Here is a 16,228-nt window from a genome sequence, read left to right on the forward strand (position 1 = left end):
GGAAGTGTCAATGGAAATCAATCAGATTATTTATCTTCTGATAATTATATTTTATGAAGAAAGGTTATACTTTGATGAAATTTATTTAAGTCAAGTTTCATAAGGAGGAAATTTCATGTCAATCTGATTTATATTTAAGTATATATTCGCATTGGAAGAATCAAAGGTCATGTTGGTATTCTGTTATATTGAAAAATCTAAATTTATGCCATTTGTTTTGCATCATTATTTGAGTTGCTATGTCAGAAAAATATCTCACTTCTCCCTGGCTTAAGGGCTTAATACTACATCTATGTTATTTGGGCTTGTTGGAAGATAAGCTCAAGTCCACATGACCAAGGAAGACCCACATATCTAAGATTATTATAAGATGGGCCATATGAGCAAGGAAGGCCCACAAGATGGGCCCAAACCCATAAGAAGTAGGACATACAACGATTACCATGAGCTGGCATCGTTATCACATCAGTTTGAAGATCAAGAAGGACTCACAAAAGTATCTTATCATATGGTTACGTCAAAGAAGAGTTTTAGTTTTATTTATGTTTGTCTTTTGTCAATATTGAGTTACCTAATTATGCTAGGACTTATCTTTAAGTGTTAAATTTTGGGTGTAATTGGGACAAGGGTAGTTTTATTGTAATTGGACTCTACTACCTTCCTCTATTATAAATAGAGGTTCATGTACTCTGATTACAACAAATTATTTATGTCAATGAAGTATTTCACTTTTCCATAAATTCAACATGGTATCAGAGCAGGTTCTGTGATCCTTTTCTCTAACCTAAGTCTAGGTTCGTAGTTATTTTTTCAGTCCCAATACCTGAAGGTTTATTTGCCTTTTTAACCTCTATAAGGAGTTTTTTATATTTAAAATTATATATTGACGGAAATATATTTGAGTGTCCTTTCCAAAGAAAACCTATTTGTTCCAATCCGAGTTATCTACAGAGAGAAATCGATATTTGAATGAGCGAAGGTTAGATTGCAAAAAGGTTCGAGCAGCAGCAGCAATCATCAGATTCCGAGGGATTTTTTGCTATCACAAACTAGACTTTATAAGGAGAAATATATATCAAAAGAAATATATTTAAGTCTATTCTTTTACCTATTTAACCAATTTTTTTATTTGAATTATCTCCAAAGAGAAATCGATATTTGAATCAGCAAAGGTTAGATTGAAAAAGAGGTTCAAGTGGCAGCAGAAAGGCTCAACTTCCGAGGTATTTTATGCTATCAAGAAAGAGACTTTATATGCAGAATTATATATCAAAAGAAAGATAAGTAAGTCTATTTTATTACATATTCAACCAATTCTTGGTATGATTTTTTTATAAGGAGATATTGATCTTGGAAAAGTCAATGGTCATTCTAAAAAAATAGGAGAAACAGAACTTAGTTCAACTAGATGACAGAGACCGAAACCTATTAGATCATTTATCTTCTGATAATTATATTTTATGAAGAAATATTACACTTTTATGAATTTTATTTAAGTCTAGAAATATTTATATCGGATTATGATTATTGCATGGGTCCTTCTACAAGGTTTATTATTTTTGTTCATGTTATATGTGTTGGAAGATGGTCGTGTTATATTTAGCTATAGCTATTATGTATCTTTGGGAACATTATTATTGAAGAAAAGGTGGTCTCATGTCATCATTTATTTTACCCCGTCAAAAAGATAAAAATTATTTGTGGTTGGGAGTCCATGACGGAGGAACTTCATCCCCGTCAAAAAGAAGAAAATTATTTGTGGTTGGGAGTCCATGACGGAGGAACTTCATCCCCGTAAAAAAGAAGAAAATTATTTGTGGTTGGAAGTCCATGATGGAGGAACTTATTATTACATCTATGGTATCCCTTCACTCCAACCCCCCCCCCCCCCCCCCCCCCCCCCTGTAATGGCTTTTATGTCTCCTACCACTTGAGAGTCATTGTCCTGTGGAGGGACACGGTGGTGGACACTTCAGAGCAATGCCGATAGACACACTACCGATAGAAGTGGAGTGTGCCCTACATCCAGCATTAGGATTGGAGTATGAAGAAATGGCTTACCAGCTAGGAGTGATTTTTACTCTCACTTATATAATGCCACAGGGCCTCAATGAAGGACGCAACAGTGTGAGGGGGAGTATTGGAAGATGAAGGCATATTGGAAGATGTGCCATTTTATACAAAAATATACTATACATCATTTGCAACAAGCTGGGAATTAATGTTGTTCTCTCACCCCCAACTTGAGGGGGAGTGTTGGAAGATAAGTTCAAGCCCACACGACCAAGGAAGGCCCACATATCTAAGATTATTATAAGATGGGCCCAAACCCATAAGAAGTAGGACCGACAATGATTACCATGAGCTGGCATCCTTATCACATCAGTTTGAAGATCAAGAAGGACTCACAAAAGTATCTTAACATATGGTCACGTCAAATAAGAGTTTTAGTTTGAGTTATGTTTGTCTTTTATCAATATTGAGTTATTTAATTTTGCTAAGACTTATCTTTAAGTGTTAGAGTTTGGGTGTAATTGGGACAAGGGTAGTTTTATTGTGATTGGACTCTACTACCTTCCTCTATTATAAATAGAGGTTCATGTACTCTGATTACAACAAGTTATTGATGTCAAAGAAGTATTTCACTTTTTCATAAATTCAACAGAAGATAGGGCCCAAGCCCACACGACCAAGGAAGGCTCACATATCTAAAAGTATTATAAGATGGGCCACACGACCAAGGAAGGCCCACAAGACGGGCCCAAGACCATAAGAAGTAGGACCCACCATGATTACCACGAGCTGGCATCCTTATCACATAAGTTGGAAGATCAAGAAGGACTCACAAAGCCATATTTATCTTATGGTCACATCCTAGAGGGGTTTTAGTTTGAGTTATGTTTGTATTTTATCTATATTGAGTTATTTAATTATGGTAGGACTTATCTTTAAGTGTTAGAGTTTGGGTGTAATTGCGACAAAGGTAGTTTTATTGTAATTGGACTCTACTACCTTCCTCTGTGATAACTAGAGGTTTATGTACTCATATTATAATAAGTTTTATGAAGTCAATGAAGTATTTCTCTTTTCCGTAAATTCAACATTTATCATTTTATGCCATTGTGAACCTTGTGGTTAGATAAACCTTCTGGTTAGATATTTGGGTGTACGAACTTTAATTGAACCTTTTTTTTTGTTTGTTCAAATGGTTCTAAGTAGCTTGTAATGTTGATCTCTATTATTTGATCAAACAATATGTTTTTTGGTATAAGCTACTTTCTTCCCTTTTTGTATGGGCCATTTGGAAAATTCTTGGCCAATCAAATGGATATGCTACCAAAAGTTTCATTTTGGGGAGTTTTTGAGCTACAAGGCGTATTAAATGCACATCATTAGTAACTTAAGTATTTTCTACCATCAATATTATCTCAATAGAATCTTACGACAAACATATAGAAGGTAGGGTCGGTGTCCTTACACATAGAGGATAATGATCAATACAGGAATGTAGCTTTGACAATAAAGTGGAATTGAAACTACACTAGGAACTTGTTCAAGGCTGCCTCTAATTCACCCTTTGAACTAGAAGATTACAAAATGCTGGAACTGACCTCAAACAAGTTTTGGCAAGATAGTTTCATAGCTCAATTCAAAATTGAGCTGGAGCCATTAGCGACAAAGAAAATATTGGCATGAAGCTGCATTGGTGGGTCGTTATCTTGAGTGGCATCAAGATAACATTGTCACTGAAGTCCAAATGTTTTGATCCTCCACCTTAGCCCAAGCCATTGGATTGGCTAAGAGGCAAGGAGCTAGTTGCAATGACAGCAACAAAAGCTATCAACTTGCTTACCAAACAAAGAGTGAGCAAGTGATCCACCTAGCTCTATCAAGGGTCTCTGCAGAAATCATGACCAACAAGCAAAATCAAGGCAACTGATCACCTAATAAAGCTAGAAAGAAGGAGTTGGTGAGACAGAGGAGGCTCCCAACAACCTTGATGATAGAAGAGCAACAACAAAAGTTAATGATGTGTGACATGAAAGTGAGTCAAATGAGTCCATTAGTTCACATATTATAGAGCTCATAATTTATGAAATGCAAACATATGCAAAAAATTTAGATGCTAAGCTCTAACTAGGACAAGAGGTTTAGACCCAAGGATTAAGAAAGTGTGTTGAAGAGAAACTACGAAAAATCCTTACATGATACTCATATGAAGATATCTCAAAGAAGGAGAATTAATATGGTAAAGTCTAACAGAAGTCTCATGGGATGAAATCACACAAGAGTGTCTCAGTTCAAAGGTGTTTTAGTTATTTAGTTTTCTTTTATTAGTGTTTAGTTTGATTGTAAATAGGAATAGGTGTAACTAGGACCTGGGTAGTTTAATTTCATTATGATTCTATATATTTCCTGTCATAAAAATATATGCCAAGTGTACTCAAATTAAAAAAGTAATGAATTATTTTTTCCAAAAATTCAACATGGTATCAGAGCAAGTTCTATGAGTTGACACAATCAACCCATAGAGATAATGTGGTTGTTTTCTTATCTTTCATCTCTATTATTTTAGGTTTGTATTCTACTTTCTTCTTCCCCAATGTGTTTTTTTACCCCAATACCCATTGTTTCTCTAGAGTTCTCACCTGCATAATTCATTTCTCACACAACAAATTATATATTTATGGAAATTTCTTTGAGTCTATTTTCTAATAAAAATTTGAACAATTGGAGTTTTCTGCCAATAGAAATCGATATTTCAAGCAGTAAATGTCAAGCCACATGAAAGGTTTGAGCGATAGCAAAAGACTTTTGTTTTTTGAGACATTTTATGCCATCAAGAAAGAGACTTTATATAAAGAATTGTTGATTTCAGAATTTCATACTATCAAGATCTTCAACTTAGAATGTTAGAGAGAAGAAGGAAGAAGGAGAAGAGAAGAGGAGAAGAGAAGAAGAGAAGAGGAGAAGAAAAGTGGTCACGTGGAGCAGAGAAGAAAGGGAGAGAATTAGGGTAGAGGAAGCTAACCAAACCTCTCCCCTCCCCTCCCCTTTAGCCTTTATTTATAGATGTCAAGAGTACATAAATTATAAGTATATCCTTCACCCTAGAGAGAGAGAGGGAAGAAGAGACAAAAAACTTAAGATATTTACAATAATGACACCAAGGCTTGTCTATGTCTATCAACACTCCCCCTCAAGTTAGTGGTGAAAAAAAGCGTTTATCCCCCAGCTTGGTATTTGTAGTGGAGAGAATGTTGGACTTAACTTACTTTGTGAACATATCAGCAAGTTGTCTATGAGTTGAGGCATGTTTAAGACTTATGATTCTTGCTTGCAACTTTCATCTCACAAAGGGATAGTCCACCTCGATATGCTTAGTTCTCTCATCAAAAACTACATTAGAGGCAATGTGGATCGCTGTTTGACTATCACAGTAGAGTTCCATATGGTCGTCTTGTGGAATCCCAATCCTACTAGAAGAGATTTAATCCATAGAAGCTCACTTACCACATATGACATGGTTATGTATTCTACTTCTGCACTGGACCATTCAACCACATTTTATTTTTTACTCTTCCACATAACAAGGTTACCTCCAACTAGAGTACAATATCCTAAAGTAGATTTTCTATCATCTGGTGATCCAGCCCAATCCACATCAAAGAAGCTTTAAATATTGAGATGACCATGACACTTATGTAAGAGCCCTTGTCTCGGTGCCTTTTTTGAGTACCTAAGAATCCTCTCCAATGCCTGACAATGAGACATCTAAGATTTATGTATATACGGACTTGCCCAAGTCAACTTCTTCTCCGCGCTAGCACATAGTTTTATATTTGTCTTCATAGGGGTGTCATCAATGCGACATCACATCATTCATGTTTCTTCAAGCATTTCAAGAACATATTTTTTTTGTGATAAGATAATACTACCATGCTTAAACTGAAGAACCTCAATATCAAGAAAGTACTTAAAGAGTCCCAAGTTTTTCATCTTGAATTCACTGCATATCTTGTTTCTTACTTGATTGATACTATCAGTATCACTACCCATCAAAATAATATCATCCACGTAAACTGCAAGTAGTACGAATCCTTTCTCGGTATGCTTGACAAATATAGAATGGTTCACAGAGCACCTTGTGAACCCGAATTGAATCAATACTTGACTAAACTTGTCAAAACAGGATCGTGGAAATTGCTTTAGACCATATAATGATTTTTTTAAGGCGACACACCAACTCCCCCTCAACCACATATCAAGGTAGTTGCTGCATATAATTTTCCTCCTTAATATCGCTATTGAGGAGGGCATTCTTTACATCTAGTTAAAAGATAGGTCATCAAGAATTAGCAGCGAGAGATAATAAGAGATGCACGAAGATGAGCTTTGCATAAAGGTCTCCTCATAATCAATACCATAACATTGGGTATAAGGCGGGCTTTAAGGAAAGCCACTATGTCATTCAGATTTGTTTGACAGCGAAGACCCATTTACAGCCCATCGACTTTTTTCCAGATGGTATGGAAACAAGGTGTCACATTTGATTCTCGTAAAGGTTTGTCATCTCTTCATCCATGGTTGTTTTCCATCCTGGATTTTGTAGGGCCTCCTGATAAGAATGAGGAATAGCAACAAAAATAGAGGCAAGAAACTGATAGCAAGATGATGATAACTGATGGGTAGATAAAAAATGAGCAATGGGGTGAGAGGTAGAAGGTCAGGTGCAGGCCCTAGGTTCCTTCCAAAGAGCAATGGGTCGGGTATCAAAAACAAGACAAAAAATAGGGAGTGGAAAAGGAGAGCTTACCTTAGAGAAATATGGAGACTCCATAGGTATCGTGTTGGCCAATGCTTCAAGGGGGAGGGGGGCGAGTACATCAATACGGCCAAGATTTTTTGAGTCATCAATCAGCACAATAGAATTAGGAAACTCATTGGCTACGAAAAAACAAGGTGGAGCACCTGTGGATAGATAAAATGATCGGTCCTCAAAGAATGACACATCACTAGAAACAAACAGTTTTTGAAGAGAGATTGTAACATACATTTCCTTTTTGAGTATGAGAGCACCAAAAAAAAATATTTAATTACCCTGGGATCCAATTTAGTAGGATGGGGGGGAAGTATCGTGAACAAAATAGGTACACCCAAAAACTTGACTATATTGGTCTGATATCTGACTCAACTCGATTTGGTCCCTCTGTGTCCGATTGGATTATTATTTTGAGGTATTTGGAGCCTATTAATTGGTCAGCATGTTATTTGGAGCACAGATTCGCAACGGATTATTTTATGGGTTATTTTTTTAAGATTTTCACTATTTGGTACATGTTATTGGGCCCAAGCCCATTTTAGTTATTGCTATAGTGTCTCTTTGGCTGAGACATTATTATTGAAAGACTTTTCAGTTGTTGATTGTTGTCAGTATTGGTTATTATGATGAAGAAGAAAGCAAATGGAGGCCCCAAAATATTATCTTCCGGGTGATTACCCGTTACCCCCCTTAATTGGCATTTATTACTCCTAGCATTTGAGAGTCGGTGTCCTGTGGAGGGGCACAGTGATGGAAGAGTTTTATTACACTTTTGAGTAATGCCTATAGACCCACAACCTATAGAAGATAGAAGTGTGCACAACATCCAACATGAGTTATGTTGAATTTATGGAAAATAAAAATACTTTATTGACTTAATGTAATCAGAGTACATGAACCTCTATTTATAATAGAGGAAGGTAGTAGAGTTTAATTAAAATTAAACTACCTTTGTCCCAATTACACCCAAACTCTAATTCTTAAAGGTAAGTCCTAGCATAATTAAATAACCCAATATAAATAGAAGACTTACATGACTAAAACACCTTTAAACTGAAACTCTTCTATGAGACATGTTTCCATAATAATTTTGGCTATGTAAGACTTCTAATTGTGTAAGACTCATCATGCCATCATTGTATGGGCTTGGGGCTTTCTCTTTGGTCTATGGGCCTTGAGCCCATCTTCTACATCTCTTGGATGTGTGGCCCTTCCTTGGTCTTATGGGCTTGGACCCATCTTCTAACACACTTGGATATGTAGGCCTTCCTTGGTCGTGTGGGCTTGGGCCCATCTTCCAACACACTTGGATATGTAGGCTTTCTTTGGTCGTGTGGGCTTGGGCCCATCTTCCAATACTCCCCCTCAAGTTGGGGGTGAGAGAACATAATGAACTCCCAACTTGTTGCAAATGGTGTGTATAGGATCTTCTCATATAAAATGGCAATCCTCCATATCTTCTAACACTCCCCCTCATGCTGAGGGTGAGATAATGAAAGTGATCTTAGTTTGAAGAAAATAACATAGACGTAGTAATAAGCTCCTCCATCACAGTGTCCCAATCCGGGCACCGACTCTCAAAGGTAGAAATGGGTGATAAGTGGGTAATGCCTGTTACTTACAAGATGGCGATAAAAGACCCATGGGTATATATATAAAAAAGTCTCAATGGACTTAAAACACCCATATATATGATGGACTTAAAACACCAACTGAAGCAACACAAGAGGTTGGCCCAAATATGTATTTGAGAGCCAAATAAAGGATGGTAGGAGAGAGACTGCCAAATAACTAATGGGTAATGGGTAAAGAGGAAGATAGGATGTTGAGGCCACCACTTCTTCAATAATAATGTCTCATCCAAAGAGACACAATAGTTGCAGCTGAAATGGGTCTGGACCCATATAACATGAACCAAAATAATAAAAATCCTTGTAAAGGAATCATGAAATAATCTGATGTGAGTATCTGCATCAAATAATATGTTAACCAAGGAATATGTTGTGAATACCTCAAAATAATAATCCAGCTAGAGAAATAGTATCAAGTTGCGCCGAGTCAAATAGTAGACCACTATAGCCGAGTCGCGATAGAAATATATGTAAAACTTGGGACCCAAACCCATATATCCGATGCAGAAAACAAGTAGGCCAAGTCAGTTGACCTGGACCAAGTTGGCCCGAGTTAAATCGGTAGAATAGACAAAGCTCGGGTTGTGGGGTTGCTAGGTAAACTCAGCCCAATCCGGGTTGGAGAAGGCATTGAACCGATGCTTGATTAAATTTTCTTAACTTAGGAAAAATTTAATCACAACAGTCTTCTTCTTCTTCTTCGGCAATGGGGCAAATTAAACGTTCTTTCTCCCCCTCAGTAGAGCTAGGGTCGCCGTCCCTTGCAACACCAACAGAGTTGTGGATGAACAAAAAACAGCATCAACATATTCCAGTGTGATGCTGGCATAACCGAATAAGTTGAGCTAGCTCGGAAGAAATTTCTAGAAATAAACTTGATTCCAGTACAATGCTAGGACAGCAAAAAAAAAAAAACACCAAGTAACAGCAGTTCCAGCCGCAGCCTACTGTCGTCCTCCTCACTTCCTAACAGTGCGGAGAACCAGAGATGGCAATGCTGGCACTAAACAAATCTTTCGAAAAATAATTCTCTCATGTAGAGACTCAATCACCGGAGCAAAATAATCTAAGGCAAATTTTTTGAAAATTGCAGAGAGGATATCTCCTGGAGAATCAGCAGTAAATCTTCCCAAACAGAGCAAATATATTATCGACAATCATGGTAGGAATGCTCGGTGACTTCCTCACCATGAGAAGTCATCAGCTATGGCACAAATAATGTCTTTGGTTTTTCCAACGAGCACGTCTCTGGAAGATAAGGTCAGGCTAGACGAAACAAAGCACGTTCTTCTCTACCGATGCGAGAAAGTTTCCAACTAGCAGAAGGTTGGATGGCAAAATATGATGAAGATAACTTACAGCAGATATCTCAAAAGATGAGAGGTAGCAACAACTCAAAAATCATAAGAATAGTAGACTGAATAATAGAGATTAATCCAGATAAGGAGACGTCCAAACTACAATATCTTCTCACATACGCCGAACGGAGCAGGAGAGCAACTTCAGAGACAGAGAGGGATCGTCAAGGTCAGTGGTCATGAACCAAAAATTCCCGGAAATAGGATAATAGTATAGAGGTGTAAAGAAAATAATGGGTATAGGGACTGAAAAAAATAGATAAATATGAACCTAAACTGCTAGAGATAATAGATAAGAAAATATCACATTACCTTTGTGGGTTGAACAAGTCAACTCACAGAACCTGCTCTGATACCATGTGAAGTTGGGTCCAAGGCCCATACCAAAATAACTAGCCATCTTAGGAAACCTCTTTCCCAACTAATAAATTCAACATATTTATTTTCACTAATCTATGTGGGATTATTCCTTAACACTCCCACTCACATGTAGGCCCTCTGAGCTCTTACATGTGGATAATTTGGGTGGAGACCCACATATGAGTACCTGCTCTGATACCGTATTGAATTTGTGGAAAAGATAAATACTTCATCGACTTAATGTAATCAGAGTACATGAATCTCTATTTATAATAGAGGAAGGTAGTAGAGTCCAATTAAAATTAAACTACATTTGTCCCAATTACACCCAAACTTTAACATTTAAAAATAAGTCCTAGCATAATTAAATAACCCAATATAAATAGAAGACATGTTTCCAAAATAATTTTGGCTCTGTAAGACTTCTTATTGTGTATGACTCATCATTCCATCATTGTATGGGTCGGCCTTCTCCTTGGTAGAGGGGCCTTGAGTCCATCTTCCACATCTCTTGGATGTGTGGGCCTTCCTTGGTCTTATGGGTTTGGGCCCATCTTCCGACAAGTTATTTGACTGGAGTATGGAGCAATGTCTTACAACTAGGAGTGATTTTACACTCACTTATAATATGCCACCTAGGCCTCTTGGAAGAGACCACCAGCTTGAGTGGGAGTGTTGGAAGATACGGTGGAATGTCATTTTATATGGGAAGATCCTATACACCATTTACAACAAGTTGGGCATTCATGATGTTCTCTCACCCCCAACTTGAGGGGGAGTGTTGGAAGATGGGCCCAAGCCCACACAACCAAGGAAGGCCCACACATCCAAACCCCTTTAGCCTTTATTTATAGATGTCAAAAGTACATAAACTACAAGAATACCCTTCACCCTAGAGAGAGTGAAGAAGAGAAACTTACCTAAAGGAGCAGATTACAGTCGATTTCCTTCCAATCTTCTCCACCCCCCCCCCCCCCCCCTACTCCCCATTTTCGCTCAATCGCTGCCTGCCAGTTCCAAAGAATGAAGGATGAAGAGTCGAAGACCACTCCGCGCTCAGGCCCTCATTTAGTTAACGAGCCGGCTCACGAACTTTCGAAATGAACCATGGTTGGGTCGAGCTCGGCTCGTTAACTTAAACGAGTCCGATCTGGATCTCAAACTTAGTTCGAGATCTAGATAAACTGAGTTGAGCTCGAACCGGTTCAGTTCAATGCCACCCCTACCATTAAGGGTTATGAACCAGGATTATGGCAGCAAATGGATTCAGGTTATGAGCTAGCATAGCAACATAAGATCCCAACAAGTATACCGAGCAAAATAGCAAGTATACCATCAGATTAGCAGCAGTAAATCATCATTAAAAGATGCATATTAGCAGCAATAAATAGTGACAATATTGAAGGGAAGCATGGGCTATCAACTACTTTTGATCCAAGAACAAGAGAAAAACTTATATTTGTCATGCAACATGGTGAACAGTTTCTTCATGAATCATGATCAGAGTAAAAAAAATTGGAAACATGAAATCACTGGTCTAATACCATGTTGATTTCACAATTCCATACTATCAAGATCTTCAACTTAGAATGCTGGAGAGAAGACGAAAGAAGAAGAAGAGGAAAGGATAAAAGGAGAAGAGGAGAAGAGAAGTAGTCACGTGGAGGAGAGAAGCAAGGGAGAGAATTAGGGCTGTGGAAGGTATCCAAACCTCCCCTTTAGCCTTTATTTATAGATGTCAAAAGTACTTAAATCCTAAGTATACCCTTCACCCTAGAGAGAGTGAAGAAGAGACAAAAAAAAAATATATTTATATTATGTTTGTCTATTTCTTTCAACAAGAATAATGTCTCAAAAGAAATCTCGGTGAGTCTGATTTCTGACCCAATAAACCATTTCTCAATGCGATATTTCTAGAAAGATATATCTATATAAAAAGATTCAAAGGTCATGTTGATTTAAAATCTCATAAACCATTTTTGAATTCTACATCCGTAAAACAGATTTAAGAAGTTACAAGAACAAAACCATCCCAATTATTTAATGCGTGTGTTGTTCCTGAGCTTACTGCAAGTTACTGTTAGTGCATGGTATTCACTTATATGATGCTTAAAAAGATCGGCTTAGAGTAAGACTTGGTGCTGGTCTTTGTTTTCTTTGAACTGAGTCTAAACTTTTGTCAAAACCATATGAAGAACAGAAATGATTCTGTTGATAGTGTTTTATTTCATGGCAAATATCAATGACGTCTAGAACTCAAAGAATGGCATTTTGCTAATGCTCTCTAAAAGAAACGCCGATTCTGAATGTATAATCTAGCTTCTGAGTGTGTCTTCATGAGGCTTGGTCAAGGTATCAATGCTGACATCTGGTGAGATTGTTGGGCGATTACACGATCAGTAGAGGGTTGCTGTGATAAAATGATCTCGTAACCATCGTAGTATGGCTCCATCCCCTCCGCCATTAGATGCCAGACCAAGCCTCCACCAACTGCTCCCGTACTTCTTGCAGCATTATAGATGTTCCTATAAACTGCTCCTAGGTAAACATCCCTGCCATACATACTGAATCCAGGGTCTTTCTTCGATTTTCCGAACTCGGAGAAAACCAATGGCTTCTTTATTATCGTTCCTGAATCTGTAGAGTGACTCATCATCCACCTTTGCATAAAATCAATCTGTGCTTCGTCACTTTGTCCAGATAGCCTGTGTAGAGTAGGAAGAATTTGTCAATGTGAACTCCACTTATCTACAACAATCTCAATGGTGTTTGTTCATTAGTGAGATAATTTTAACTAACCCACCATATATCAGGATATGCATGTATTGTGGTAAAATCGATTTCCTGCAAGAGATTGCTCTTTATGAAATCAGTACCAACTTGGTAACCTGGATTAAATTGCTTCCTCTCAGGCACCGAATCGCCATAAAAACCTTCCATGCCAATCTCAAGTAAGTGTTGCTGATCTAGTGACTTTGTGAAAGAAGCCATCTCCTTAACCCAACCCTGTTTAGTCGTAGAACAAGTAAGTCAGGAGAAGCAGTTTTTTATTTTCCATTTTCGTAACGGGTTGGCTGAAGTGGATGGCGTTTGGACTTACATCAACTGTATTACCAGAGTAGTCAGCTTGGCACCGAGGTTCATTGATCAGCTCCCATGCCATGATCGTTGGGTCATCTTTGTACATGGTTTTGGTGATGGTATTGAACCTTGTTACAGCCCTCTGCACCAAAAACATAAAACGTAGGCCTATTAGAACATGCCTCTTCGATGCATGCATAAAAATTCAAGTGATTGTCCCTTTCTTTACCTTGATGTGGTTCTTGTAGTAACTCTTGACAACAGGATTAGTGTAGAAATCATCATCACCTTGGACTTGTACTCCAGCGTTTTGTGCCCATTTTACATATTGTGATCTTCCTCCATAGTCTCCAAAATTATTGACTAAGCTCAAGATGAGACGGATGCCATACTTGCTAGCCTCTGCAACCACAAAGTCCAGTCCCTGCAATTACCATCACCAAATAGTCCTTTACATGAGCAAATAGTCCTTTCAGGAAGCTCAAACTCTAAACTACAAACTGAGATGACAAACCTGAAAGACTCTTTCATCATAAACTCCTGGAGAAATTTGTAGTGCACCGTCGCCTCCATCACTGAATGCCCATGTCCGGCAAACCGTAAGACCGGCGGCAGCAGCATCTCGGAAGACAGTAGAAACCTTTGGCCTCTCTGCAGGGTCTGCTGCTACATGCATCATCCAATATGAATTAAACCCATTAAAGAGAAACGGGGAACCGTCGAACATGAACTGGGTGCCCGTTGTTTGAACAAATCCACCACCAAGTGGTGCATTCCGAGCTCCACAAAGGAGAAACAAAAGGGAGAAGATGCCCAAGATGCAGCTGATCCTGGCAGACTTAGCCATTGGAAAGTGGAACGGAAAACACAGATAGCAAGAGAGGGGAAGGAAGAAGGATTAAATTGCACTGTTTGTGGGTTGTTTAGAGCTGCGAGTAGGTGTCACTTATATAGCAAATGTGCAGTGGCAAAAGCTTCTTACAAGAGCTAGAAACGATGCAGGAATTAAGTAAATGTTGTTTTGGAATAGAGAGAGGAGGCCTGCCGTTGTAGGGAATTGCCAAATTCAGTTTGGGAGTTTTCCTGCTAGAATGCTCGTTTGTGAAGGTACAGCATGTGACTGGTAGTTTCGAGTTAGTTGAAAGAATCCCCCAAAGCCAGGAACCAGTTACAAGGTTTATACAGCTCCCATGTGGCCTAGGATGATTAATTTGATAAAGAAGGAAATTTTGAATTTTCACGGATAAGAAAGAGCTATATGATCGAAAGAAAAAAAAAAGCACTTCCAGAATGGAATGCCAATGAAAAAGTTCGTCTTTCTGAAAAAGAATGGCTTCAGTAGTTATATGAAAAGATCAAAAGGGACTTTAGTCGTTAGATAACTAACAAAACCAAGGGCTAAATGTATGCCCACGATGACCCACTACACCCTTTATCTTAACAGTCTGCCTTTAATATGTATCTGATAAGGACAATCAGTTCTCAGCAACTTGAGCAAGATAACAACAGTGAGAATTAAATTTAGAAAAAAAGGGACACAGAACTGGGCATGGGAAGCACTGAAGATTTTGGCTGCTTCAGCTGTGTATGAGGCAGAAAAGGCGGAAAAGAACATTGCAGTTAAGCCACTTTCTTATACGAGAAGTCAGGAGTGGCTTCTGCTTCTATTGCTTCTATTGCTAGAAGGGTATGCCAATGAAAATGTGAGTCTTATTTCTGAAAAAAAATGACTCCGGCACTTATACGAAAAGATTAAAAGTGACTCCATTCACTTGATAACTTACAAATCCAAGAACTAAATCTCTGCCAACGATGTCCCACTAAAGCCTTTATCTTAACAGTCCTTCTTGGATATCCGATAGAGAAATCAGTTTTCAGCAACTTGTGCACGAAAACAGAGAGAATTAAATAAAAAAATTAAAAGGGAAAGAAAACTGTGGGCGAGAAACTCTGTAGACTTTGGCTGCTTCAGCAGTGTATAAGGCAGAAAAGCCGGAAAAGAAAGTTGCAGATAAGGACACTTTCTTGTACGAGAAATAAGAAGTGAAGAACCTGTTTCTATTTATCTTTTACACTTGTTACCACATGATGGGGTTCAGGCTCATCCTGGAGGTTATTTTCTGTTCAATGGTCGACAGATTTCCTTGGTTGATTCCAAAACATTAGATAACGTTCAAAAATAATCTTTGTTTCAATTCATCAAATTTTTATTGTTGATTGAGTTAACTAATAAGATCTTGATGGTCAATTGATGTCTTTAACCACTAGATGTCTAATGTTTAATTTAATTAATTATTGGTGTTGAATTTAGGACCCCTTTACTGAAATCTCGAGCAAGGTGAGAGAGGGAGAAAGAAAAAAAAAAAAAAAAGAGATCTTGGATAGAGAGAAGAGAAGAGGAAAAAAAGGGAGAAGAGTTTAGGCTAAAGAGGAAGGCTTCACGAGATGAGGAGTGGAGAACTACTTCTTCCTTATTATAATTCGAGTACAAGCACCTCTATTTATAGCAGAGGAAAGTAGTAGAATCCAAGTACAATTAAACTATCATTCTTCTAATTACACCCAAACTATAACTCTTAAATATAAGTCTATCATAATTAAATAACTCAACATAATTAGAAGACTAACATAATTCAAAATCAAACTCTTCTATGATGCACGTGATCCTATGATAAGGATGTCAGCTCGTGGTTATCAAGGTGGGTCCCACTTGATCTTCAAATCTTCCAACTCATGCCAACTTGTGTGATGACCCATCATGCCATCTCACGTTCTCATGGTGGGTCCCACCAACTCGTGCAACCATGGTGGATCCCACATTGTAACACTCCCCCTCAAGTTGGGGGTGAGAAAATATCGTAAAAACCCAGCTTGCTGTAGATGGTGGACAAGATTTTATGAATGACTGGTTTTGGTGAGAATGTCTACAACTTGACTTAGTGAAGATATATGTTTGAGAGATAATATGCCTGTTT

At 38.0% G+C, this 16,228-nt stretch overlaps 1 protein-coding gene across 1 annotated transcript; it reads right to left on the reverse strand.

Moving 5' to 3' along the window:
- Positions 1–12,519: 12,519 nt before the first annotated feature.
- On the reverse strand, positions 12,520–14,100 carry LOC137946639 (mannan endo-1,4-beta-mannosidase 5-like). Its single transcript, XM_068792966.1, has 5 exons — positions 13,768–14,100; positions 13,483–13,677; positions 13,273–13,395; positions 12,976–13,178; positions 12,520–12,877 (listed from the first exon to the last, which is right to left on the reverse strand). Exons 1-5 carry the CDS (start codon positions 14,098–14,100, stop codon positions 12,520–12,522), a joined length of 1,212 nt encoding a protein of 403 aa, XP_068649067.1.
- Positions 14,101–16,228: the final 2,128 nt, after the last annotated feature.

Source organism: Aristolochia californica, unplaced genomic scaffold (assembly GCF_029961685.1).
Source record: "Aristolochia californica isolate CCGP_79_NKW_82.1479 unplaced genomic scaffold, dmAriCali1.0.hap1 SCAF_12, whole genome shotgun sequence".
NCBI lineage: Eukaryota > Viridiplantae > Streptophyta > Magnoliopsida > Piperales > Aristolochiaceae > Aristolochia > Aristolochia californica.

What these genes read in the sequence shown, in the direction of transcription:
- LOC137946639 (XM_068792966.1), bottom strand. Translation starts at nt 14,100, where the DNA reads ATGGCTAAGTCTGCCAGGATCAGCTGCATCTTGGGCATCTTCTCCCTT. An exon ending in ATGATGAAAGAGTCTTTCAG is followed by an intron (nt 13,678 to 13,767) that starts GTTTGTCATCTC and finishes TGGTAATTGCAG; the next exon opens with GGACTGGACTTTGTGGTTGC. An exon ending in CATGCATATCCTGATATATG is followed by an intron (nt 12,878 to 12,975) that starts GTGGGTTAGTTA and finishes TACTCTACACAG; the next exon opens with GCTATCTGGACAAAGTGACG.